General features: G+C 30.1%; 1 protein-coding gene across 4 annotated transcripts in view; it reads right to left on the minus strand.

Annotated features, from left to right (window-relative positions):
* Positions 1-12,296, minus strand: part of LOC145334304 (phospholipid-transporting ATPase ABCA1-like) — a 107,420-nt gene that overhangs the window by 26,742 nt on the left and 68,382 nt on the right. Inside the window, exons 46-59 of one of the 4 annotated variants that reach the window (XM_080179706.1) lie at positions 10,969-11,023; positions 10,020-10,078; positions 9,186-9,263; positions 8,353-8,434; positions 8,110-8,171; positions 7,622-7,733; positions 7,160-7,230; positions 6,725-6,817; positions 6,286-6,383; positions 5,963-6,084; positions 4,039-4,130; positions 2,639-2,730; positions 1,502-1,549; positions 1,090-1,104 (exon numbers count right to left, since the gene is read on the minus strand). In XM_080179706.1, the coding sequence (XP_080035832.1) occupies positions 1,090-1,104; positions 1,502-1,549; positions 2,639-2,730; positions 4,039-4,130; positions 5,963-6,084; positions 6,286-6,383; positions 6,725-6,817; positions 7,160-7,230; positions 7,622-7,733; positions 8,110-8,171; positions 8,353-8,434; positions 9,186-9,263; positions 10,020-10,078; positions 10,969-11,023 (1,079 nt within the window). Of the gene's footprint in view, positions 1-1,089; positions 1,108-1,501; positions 1,550-2,638; positions 2,731-4,038; positions 4,131-5,962; positions 6,085-6,285; positions 6,384-6,724; positions 6,818-7,159; positions 7,231-7,621; positions 7,734-8,109; positions 8,172-8,352; positions 8,435-9,185; positions 9,264-10,019; positions 10,079-10,968; positions 11,024-12,296 lie in introns of all 4 variants that reach the window. The other 3 variants (XM_080179704.1, XM_080179707.1, XM_080179708.1) reach the window with 3 other exon arrangements.

Here is a 12,296-nt window from a genome sequence, read left to right on the forward strand (position 1 = left end):
TATACAAAATCAATTTTCTTGGAAATATAATTAATTTCACATTACAGAAAAGAAAAGACAAATAACATTCTTAAAAGACATAATCTTTTTAGAGACCAACCTTATAAACAAGTGAACCTAATTAAAAAAACAATAAACTTAAGTGAAAATAAAAAAACGCAAGTCAAATACCCATGATTTTTTATGTTGTTTTAAATTTTGGTAAAATGAAAACCAAGTACTTTGATAGACAACATTAATATAAAAAATTCAGAAATAATTGTATTGTGAACAATGAACATGGCATACTATTGTAAGAAGATTTAAAAATTGGGGGTTAAATACAGGACCAGGGATGTAGTATAGCATCTGAACAAATGATTTACCACAAAGAAAACAACCAGTTTACAAGAATATTAAGGCATATTGTTATGTATTTTCCTGGTTTGCTGATTTTTGGAACCATTGATGTTCAAAAATAATTCAACAACATAAATTAAACAAGCTGATCAAGTAAAGTTACTTAAAAGATGAAAGTTAAAAGTAAGAAAAAGAATAGTAATAACTAAGGAAATAATAGAATAAGTTTGATGAAAAAGTTAAAAACGGCGATATTTCATGCATAGTAAGAAAAAATAGAAACCCAAGAAAACTTAATTGAAGATCATTTGATGCTCTGTAGATCTAACCAAAAAAGTCAATAACTATGTTAAGCTTTACTTAATTCAAGGTGGGGTGAGAATCTACTTGGAAAACCCGTAGAGGCATTTGATGGGTTATTTCAGGTTAGGTTAGGTAAATGGTAATTATTACCCCGCATGGTTAGAAATAGGAGAAAAGTTACTGTGAAAACACGTCAAAATCCGCAACTTCTTACGAGACATCTTAGATTCATCCCCCCTTATTTGTACCAAAAAAATTAAAATAAGAGAAAGGAGGACAACAACTTCCACAAAAGATTGCAAAATAATTGGTAAACGATTACACTGTTTAAGATACAGACTTAAAGGTTTTAATAAAGTGATAAAAAGCAAGCAATTTCAAAAACATGCTAATAGAAAATTAAGAAAGATACAACATTTAATTATATACATAGAAAATAATTACTACCTGGTGTTTGTCTAGCTGCTAATTAAATTAATTATGCAATGAAATAATATATGATAATAATTATTCTTCTGTGAAATTTAAATATACAATACATGCATTAATAATACAAAATATAATATTATTTGAGTTAGAGAAAAAAAAATAATATTAAATAAAGTTTTTAAACAAAAAAAATTGTTAATAATGGAAGTTTTTAATTGGTATAGGAGGCAAAAAAGTAGAAACCAATAATAATAGTTGACAGTTTTGGAGAAAGAAAATAATTTATCTATATCAAATTTACAAAAAGAGGGGTTGAGATTGAAGTTATTTTGCTATCTACGAGTAAAAAATTATAAAAACTATTATTCGTATAGCTACTCCATACTCTAGTCTCAAGTTTTGTAGTTCTAAAGTTAAATTTTGTACTTACATGCAGTATTATCGCCAGGCACTATTTTCACTTTCCTTCCACCAATCCCTAAAGACAAACTGTAAGTTTAGTACTTGAAAAGTGTAAAGAAAAGTGCTATAATTATGCACGAAGCGTGCTGTAAAACCCAGCAAACAACTCCATAAAATATTAGAGTAATTCTTAGAACAAACTATCTATATATTGTCAATTGTCGCGTTTATTTCAGTCTTTTGTAATCGTTTGTTAAGTAGGTAAGTTTAATCTTGCAAGTTGATAATAAATTGCAAGTTGATAATAAATTGCAAGCTTTCAATGTGATACAAATATACAATATAAATTTTCTTTACTTTCATGTATATTTATCAAATAAGATTGTAAATAAAGAGAATTTTTTATGATACTAAAAATATACACAACAATAAGCACAGTTATGCTTCTACAACACTTTTGTCTCTTTCAAATATAAATGTTAATATTTGTTATAATAAAGTACTTATATTATGATGCTTAAAAAGCCGTAAAGTAATAAAGTTATTTTGCGAATAGCATTTTAGCAAGTTAAAAATTACACTGTATACACAAATTTCTGTATAAAACAGGTATTTACTAAGACAGGCTGAAAAACATGAAAGTGATTTATCTTTGAAGATTAGCGTGAAAAGTATTCTAATGTTAGATAACAAGAAAGAAATGCGTTTCTCTTATTATTGATGAAAATAAAAATTATTTATGCTTCTCAGATTTGTAAAGCAAATGTGCTCCTTATTATACTTGTAAAAATAAAATTTTAGATTAAATATTGTAAATAAATTGTACTAGTATGACAAAATTCATAAAAGCAAAGCATAAAAGATTTCAAATTACATCGAATAAAATATTGTGTCCAAAAAATACCCACGCTGCGCATAGGAAACCTTTAGTGTTGCAATAAACCATAAAAAACTATAAAAAAAAATTAACAGAACTTGCTCCCTATATCTAATTATCAGCACAGCTAAGTTTTTATGATCAATTCTAAATGACACAACCAGTAGAAAAGCTTAGCTTTAACAAACGACGTCTATAATATATTTTCCCGAAAAAAAACATGCTATAAGATTCCCAATGCTACAAATATTCATATGACATTTCATCCCCTAGGCCAAGCTAACCAACCTGACAAATCATCTCCCTGACAAAGTGTCCCTGGGTTGCTGCAGTCAAGTAATTTCTCCTTCTGCTGCTGAATCAGGGATAAAGCTGTAGATCTGAAATGTTTAAATTATTGTTTTTTTTATTATACATCCTTCGCTGCTTTAAAACTATATCATGTTCATATAACTATATCCGTCGTTTAGAAAAGCCTGTTCACAGTATTTCTATATAAAGACAATTAAACGACAAAGTTAAATCTACATAAGATCACTAGAGTCAAAACAACAATAATAATTCTAAGTTTATAACACATCCCTATACATAAGAACACTAGTCAACACAACAATAATACTTCTAAGTTTATAACACATCCCTATACATAAGAAAACTAGAGTCAACACAACAATAATACTTCTAAGTTTATAACACATCCCTATACATAAGAAAACTAGAGCCAACACAACAATAATACTTCTAAGTTTATAACACATCCCTATACATGAGAACACTATAGTCAACACAACAATAATACTTCTAAGTTTATAACACATCCCTATGCATAAGAACACTAGAGTCAACACAACAATAATACTTCTAAGTTTATAACACATCCCTATACATAAGAACACTAGAGCCAACACAACAATAATACTTCTAAGTTTATAACACATCCCTATACATAAGAAAACTATAGTCAACACAACAATAATACTTTTAAGTTTATAACACATCCCTATACAATAATACTTCTAAATTTATAACACATCCCTATACATAAGAAAACTAGAGCCAACACAACAATAATACTTCTAAGTTTATAACACATCCCTATACATAAGAAAACTAGAGTCAACACAACAATAATACTTCTAAGTTTATAACACATCCCCATACATAAGAAAACTAGAGCCAACACAACAATAATACTTCTAAGTTTATAACACATCCCCATACATAAGAAAACTAGAGTCAACACAACAATAATACTTCTAAGTTTATAACACATCCCTATACATAAGAAAACTAGAGTCAACACAACAATAATACTTCTAAGTTTATAACACATCCCTATACATAAGAAAACTAGAGTCAACACAACAATAATACTTTTAAGTTTATAACACATCCCTATACATAAGAACACATAGTCAACACAACAATAATACTTCTAAGTTTATAACACATCCCTATACATAAGAAAACTAGAGTCAACACAACAATAATACTTCTAAGTTTATAACACATCCCTATACATAAGAACACTATAGTCAACACAACAATAATACTTCTAAGTTTATTACACATAACTATACATAGAACACTAGAGTAAACACAACAACAATACTTCAAAGTTGGTATAGTATCTCTTCCCTTTACATGAAATTAGATCCCATATTCAACAAAATACCAAAGCTACCCACCTTCTTCTAAGTATCGATGGAATAGCTGCCCCAGTAGATGTCCCCCGCATGATTTCGCCGTCGTTTTCATTGCTCGCCACTTTCAAGAATATCTAGGCAAAACAATGAATATGAATTATAAACTTAATAACATGTAAGACTTCATGGTTTTTGAAAGTTTGAGGGGAAGCTCACTCTATACCTAGTGCTTTCTCTCTGGTAAAAGGTAATGAATTCTGCATCCCATTATGACGACATTTAATTTTCCGTATATAGACTCAAACTTCATATGGTCGAAAGACAACAGAAAAATACAAGATTGTATTATCAGTAGGGTAAAGCTTAATACTGTTTATTATAAACCCCGAACCACTTCATTATGCAATCTATATTTTCCTGGATATTTTGTCTATGGTAGTCCATAAGTATACAGTTTTACAGTACATTGTTTCTATTTGTTAAAGCAACACGTATGATAAAAGAAAAAGATTCTTTTTAAAGTAAAATGCTTATATATCAATTGAAATCTATATTTTTTTATTTTTTACTGATCCACTTCATTATGCAAATCAAAATAAAATCAATGGGAAAACGTTTGTTTTGCACTTTTCTCCACTTTTCAAAATTGATTATGATAAAATAACAATTTTTTAAGGGATTTATGCATTAATTATAATGAAAAACAGTTTAAGGTAGATTTTAATGATTTTTCTAACTAATAATTAATTTTAAAAATGAAATTCAATTCCTATCACTTTAGAGGACAGCTGCTGACCCCCAGTCTTATGGATGAAGCTAAATACATGTTAAAGATAAAAATAACCCTCAAATGTACACAAAAATGTTTTTTGATGTGTTAAAAAAATCCATCTTAAAATCTTTATTTTGAGGATGATGGCCTTAAAGATGTTCTTACTGGTGGTGATGGTGAGCCAAATGTTATCTAAGTACATGACCATTACAACAACTTGTCTATTAACCTATGTACCATTTTTTGTAGTCATAGCAGCCTCCAATAGAGCCTCACGACATGAAACATAACCATTATCAAAAAACTACATTATTTACTTTATGAATTTTAGTAATTAAAATTGTTTTTTTTTTCTTTTTTAATATTGCGTGGTTGGAGGCTGCTATGACTACAAAAATTGGACCATAGTTCAATATATAAGTATTCATTATGGGCATGCACTTTGATAACATTTAGCTCACCATCCCCACCAGTAAGAGCATCTTAAAGGCCATCGTCCTCAAAATCAAGATTTTAAAATGGATTTTTTTAACACATCAAAAAACATTTTTGTATATTTTTGAGGGTTATTTTTATTTTTAACATGTATATATCTTCATCCATAAGACTGGGGGTCAGCAGCTGTCCTCTAAAGTGATAGGAATAGAATTTCTTTCTTAAAATTATTTATTAGTTAGAAAAATCATTAAAATCTACCTTAAACTGTTTTTCATTATAATTAATGCATAAATCCCTTAAAAAATTGTTATTTTATCATAATCAATTTTGAAAAGTGGAGAAAAGTGCAAAACAAACGTTTTCCCATTGATTTTATTTTGATTTGCATAATGAAGTGGATCAGTAAAAAATAAAAAAATATAGATTTCAATTGATATATAAGCAGTTTACTTTAAAAAGAATCTTTTTCTTTTATCATACGTGTTGCTTTAACAAATAGAAACAATATACTGTGAAGCTGTACACTTATGGACTACCATAGACAAAATATCCAGCAAAATATAGATTGCATAATGAAGTGGTTCGGGGTTTACTAGCGGACGCACCCATAGCATATATGGACTCTGTGTTAGAAGGGTTAGGGAAAGTCAGAACTCAATCGGTTAAATACTTATCAAAATCTCAAGCTACAGAAAAATAACTTTTACTTTATATAATTGGATATTTGCATGTTCATCAATAACTCTAAAACATTACCTCTTCTAACGTCGTATCAGAAAGTCCATAGCTTGATATTTTCAATTTCTTCATATGTGTATCTAAATCTTTAAATAGCAACTCAAACTGTCGCATACTTGCTTCCTTGTTTTGTGCATCCACTAAAATAAATTCAAAATTCATAAATATGTTCATTAATATTCTTTTTTTTAAATCGAGGTATATGCAAGGCTTTTATTAGATCTAAAATACATAAAATACAAAAATCAAACACCAAAAAAATGTTACTTTTTAACAATAGTTGTCGCCGTAAAAATCTGTAACAACTTTCTTAAACTTAAACTTTCGGATCAATTTTTTACCTGGTAGTACAAAAACAATTTCCTGTCCAATCTCTTCAACAAGCTGTACGTCCGGTACAAACTTCTGGATAAACTTGGTCAGGGGAACCAGCGGAAACCTGAAATCAAAAAGAATTAGGGACAGGTTTATGGTAACAGAATAAATATTATTTTCCCTCCAATCTTTTGCGAACAATAATTTAAATTTTGCTTTAAAATAGTAGAGTTAGTAAAAAATGGTTAAATACAATTATTTTTATCAAATATGACAATTGTTGACTAACAATATTTTCATAAAAATACATTTTTACTCTTATGATAATAATAGTGCCTAAGACTAGAGTGGAACACCAGTTATTAATGTGAGTTCATTTTGATGTGAAGATACTCAAATATTATGACTGTCTCTTCCTATTCATGAGAAGAATATACATAAGAGAAATAATAAAAACAAAATTACTTGTTATTTCCATGTGAAGGATTTATAATAGTTTCTTGAGTAGAAATATCAGATATGCCCTCGTCACTTGATTCATTCAAATCTTCAACTCCCCTGTAAAATATCCATGTGAAGTGAGGCAAAATAAAATGAACAGTAAAATTCAGGTAAACTCATAGAAAAATCATTTAATACGTAACTTATATAAAAGTATCAGGATGTCTATCTGTGTGTCTGTAGCAAAGAAAGCGCCAAGGTTCTCCCTTACAGTGAACCTTCTTACAAGTACAGGTAAGGTTCTTGCCTATATAGGAGGAAAATACTAAAATTCGGGATTGTGGATCGACTTTCATCCCCCCCCCCCATCCAGGTTCTTCTAGGGCTATATCTGCGAAAGTCAATAGAATAAAGGAATTATAATTTTGTCCTCTTTAAATGTAATTAGAAGATATCTACCTATCAGAGTCGAGGCTACCATCAACACTTCTTACAAGTTGTACGCCATCTCCTTGTGGTTCTTCTTTCGACTAAACAAATAAATTAATTATTGATATTTATTTCAATTACTAAGAACTACTAATATAAGCGTGAAGAAGACAAGAAGAATATTTGAGCTATCTTTTACTCGTTAAAAATCTTTATTATTGAGATAAAATTGACAACTTTTCATCATCCTCTAGTGTGTTAAATGCTGTAGTTAGCTAGACACAAAAAATAGTAAAATTAAATTGTTGTTTTTAATAAAACTTTTTGTAGTATCTATCCAGAAAGATTTATGTAGTCACGGGACCAACTAAGCTCTCCTTTCTGGAAAACTTTACATTGGTACCTAGAAGTTAAAAAAAAAACATTTCTATTGATATAAGGGTATTGTAACTTCTAAAATTTTTGTGGATCTGATGAACCACCGAACAATACCTTATTATCTCCGGCCTTAACCAGGGTTAGATAGTAACCAACTCCATAAACAGATTTCAAAAACAATGATGATCCAACACACACCAGCTTTCCACAGTTTATAATAGCAATCCTTGAAAAAAGTATCATTAAACACAAGTCGCCCTAAGTGAGCAAGCATGATATTTTATAAGAAATGACAATCGAATTAACTAGCGCAGCAATAATTTTTGTGTGTATTATACGGATGTGGTGAACAATATCGTTATAAATTAAGAAAGCATGAATAATAAAATCAATTATATATTTAAGGGAAATACACTCTAAGTAAAGAGTAGCTGTGCAACTTAGGGAAGAATATTTTTTTACAATTTGTTAAATGTTTTGCAAAAGTCAAAACTACTCTAATTGAGACTTCAAAAATTCACAACAATTAATAAAGTTTGATAGTTCGAAACGTTAGCAATATTTAAATAGAAATTATAATAATTTAATATTTAATATTTTACCTGTCTCCTAATAAGTCAGCTTCATCCATGAAATGTGTTGTTAGTATAATGGTACGGTCATCCTAAAAAAAAGTATATATTCATTTCATCCCAATTATTTTAGCATTATAGAAAATTATGGATTTTCAACTACTTAATAAATCACGCACTTAATATATCAGAAATAATTCCAGCCTTGAACCTGTCAATAATAAAAGCACGAGAACAAGTTACCGTTGGCGCATATTTTGCAGATTAATTTACCTTGTATTTTATAAGAAGGTCCCAGATTGCTCTTCTACTATAAGGATCAACTCCAGCTGTTGGTTCGTCCAGCACAACTACTCTATAATTAAAAACAATTGTGAGTACGTCCAGTATACAGGGATAGGACTATGTTCATTGAATTTGTCGTCTTCCTAACTAGGTAGTTAAAACGAAATTTGTAAATAGAATCACAGGTGAGAAAGTTTGAAACTACCATAGGCAGAAATTAGTTACATAGTAACAATTATGTCCAATCTTAAAGACGTAGGAACTCTATTATTAGTACATATGTTCCTTTTAAACTAATTAGGTACATGAAAGGGGTAGTTGCACGAAGTGCATTTAAACTTGAATTTGATGAACTGTATATTTTTCTGTTCAATAGTTTAAACTACATCAATATGACATACATATTTTTAAAACAATTTAAATTTTCTACTAGGTAGTTTTAAAATTATTAAGACTTGAAAATCATGTTTTTTTTAAATATGCAACTTATAGGGCTGTCCTGTTTCCACAAAAACAGCATGATAACTATTTTGGAGTTGCGTAATTGATTGCTATTTATTGTAATACAAAATTATATATGTTAGATGGTATTCTTGTAAGTTGCTTGCAATCAGCGCTTAATGCAACCATCCCTTTAATCATGATAACTATTGCCATTTCTATTTTCAAGCGATTTCACTTTAGATTAACAATTACATTAAAACTTTGTTTACATCTCTATAAATAATTATTTTCTTCTTAGTACTATAAAGTAAACACTAAAATTGTCCGTTTGACAAAATATAAAATTTTATAATCAATGTTAAAAATTAAAAACTTACTTAGAGCCACCTACAAAGGCACAACCAATGCTTAATTTTCTCTGCATACCCCCTGATAAATTCTTGCTAAATTCATGCCTAAAAAGATTCAAATTAATTTAAAATATAAAATATTTTGTCTAAAGCTTAAGTTCTCGGAAATTCCTGGTCCGCACAGGTTGTGCTTTTAATGAAATAATGTCTTAGGGTGGTTTTAAGCTATTTTTCTAACCACATCCCTGAGGCCCTGTCCTTTTCAGATGCATAGTAAATCAAATAAATTGTTTTTTACAAAATATCTCGGATCTTATTTGGAATAGTCCTTTTCGTAACATCGCCCCATATGGGGCGATTCGTCGTATTTTTAAAATGGCTTTTATAGGTTATTTTGGGTTAGGTTATATTGAGTTAGGTGATTGCCCCACAGGGTTAGGTAATTGGCCCCGCAGGGTTAGAGCCCCCCACAGGGGCTAGAAATAGGAGAAAAGTTACTGTGAAAAATACGAAGAATCGCCCCATAAGGTGCGATGTTACGAAAGGGACTATACCCCAATAATTCTAATCGTTTCAAGCCTTTAGGGATAAGGAATAAGAATACAACTTTAAACCACCCTGAAATATAGTATGAGTCTATCCTGTGAAGCTTAAAACAATCGGACTGCTTTGTATAATAGATTATGACTTAATACTAAATTAAAAATCACGAAACTACGTATATTTTCCTTGAAAGTAGATCCATAAATCTCAGGGAGAGTGCAATGGGTATTAAATTAATCTGCACCCATTTATCCTCTCTAATATTTACAAAGGCGAATCAAAAAGATTTCCAATGACTTAATGAAATCTGTGACTAACCTTTTATGAGGTATTCCCAAATCTTCAATCATTTTAGTGCTTTGTTCTCTTATTTGATCCTAAAAATGAAATAATTCTCGATAAAATGCCAAGTATTTGATAAAAAACAAGGATGACAACATCCATAAAAGCGAAGATCTGAAATGGAAGGACAAACGAACATTAACACTTGTAGATTGTCCGAACTGAATTAGCAGAATATTAATGCATCAGTACAAACAATATTGTTAGTAAATTTGTTGCAAAACTGCATAAATAGATGATACTGTTTAAGGACATACTTACATTTTTGGGACTTGTTTATAGAGATGCGTGCTTATAACATTGTACCTTGTTGTAATAGGAATCAGTTTTCAAAAAATCAGAAGAATCTGATAATTTTAACATACTAAAATTTGTTGTCAAAAAAGTTAAAAATTGACATGTTTCAAATGGACGTACGGACATTCTGGTATTCATTATAGAGTTGCTACGCTTTCTTAATTGTACCTAACTACTACAGGAATCATCATGCAAAGTTTGGAATCGATAGGACAATTCTAATCTGTTTAAATTAACGAAAAGAACTAACTCTCTGTGACGGACGGACGGACCGACCCTAATTATAGAAAAGCTTCGCTTTTAAAAATAGGTATAGTGGGAGATAATTCAACTGAAAAAAAAATATTTTTCGCCAGATTTCTCCTAGATTATACCTTATTACTTACTAGCAGCTACGCCCCTAGAGGCCACCCCCCCCCCCAAGATAATAGTTATAAACCTTCCCGGGACCTATGACAGACAAACAGACATCCTGTTACTTTAGTATAAAAGATTTACTGGAATATTATTACAAGATTTTAATCCCTGCATTGATTTACTTTAAGAGTAAGGGGATGATGTACGTATGGTTGGTTATACGGACAAACAAGTTTTATGTAGAAAAACACGAGTTTAAAATTATTTTTACCTCCGGTTGATCTTTTATTCTAGCGAAAAACCAAAGATGTTCTTCAACTGTCAATCTAGAAACAAATAAAAACATAACAACCCAAAAACACTTTATTTAAACGATATATTTATCACTACACCAAGGTATTTTTGTTTGTTTGAAAACTTTTAGTAAGTACACTTTAATTTTATCAAGTCTGTCGGGATCACTTACTTTAGCTGTAGCAAAATATTTATATCTTCACAAAATACATCCCGCTAAACCCCACATTTACACAAATGTACAGACTAGTGCAATCACACACAAGCAAACAGTACAGCATTTCTGCTTTTTGTTTTCTTGTTTTTAATTTAGACTTATTTTATGTAAATTATAGATTACTCTTATTTTTATCTATAATACAAAGTAGAACGATGTCTGTCCGTCTGTCTGTCCGTCTGTCCGTCGGTCCGTCTGTCTGTCCGTCTGAAGCTTAAGATCTCGGTAACCGCTGAACCGAATGGGCTCTACTCTTCAGGGAATATACCTGCTGGTCCTGTGGTGGTTTTAAGATATTTTCTTGGGGGGTTGGACACCCCCAACCCCCCCAAAAACCAAAAAATCCCCCCCCATTTTTTTTTTTTTCAGAAGATTTCCTTGGTCCTTTTACGAATTTCACCTTAATTTTTTTTGATAACCTCTTGGGGCAAAGACCCTAGAGGCTAGGGGCGAAGCCGCTAGTAATTTATAAACAAATAGGTAGCTGATGTTCTAAATTTTGACATAACCATTATAGTTTTGTTCATTGAAGGACAGATCAACCAACAGAGTGTCATTTAAAACATTACAACATTATTAAGTTAATCAATAGTAGAGCTAAAATATACATAAAGAAGTATACATTTCAGGGAGAGTAAGGACACTGGACTGTAAATTATACTGGTACTTATAGGTTAATATCCACGTTTTCTTATTCGTTGGCTCAACAACTTTTGTTAAATTTATCGAATTAAGATTGATTGGTTCCAAACTGGTAGTGTCCAAACTTTTCAATCAAAGATTTCAATCTACAGTAGAGTAAATATTTTGTTACTATTATGGAGTAAGTAATAGTATATATCAATTTATTGTCCATTGTCATGTCCCTTTAAATCCCTGAGAAATTACAAAAAAAACAGGGATGAAACAATGGAGAAAAATTAATCGTTGGAAGAGTCAAATATTGGGGAAGATTAATTTATCGTCCATTGTCCTCACATTCCCTGTAAAATTATAGACAACAATTTTTTTCTATTTGGTTCTATCATTAAAGGTAGCAGAGATAAAAAATCAGTGTTAATATATAGATAGGAAATAACGCATACACA

The sequence above is a fragment of the Acartia tonsa genome, chromosome 12 (assembly GCF_053477335.1).
Source record: "Acartia tonsa isolate MP-2025a chromosome 12, ASM5347733v1, whole genome shotgun sequence".
NCBI classification, from domain to species: domain Eukaryota; kingdom Metazoa; phylum Arthropoda; class Copepoda; order Calanoida; family Acartiidae; genus Acartia; species Acartia tonsa.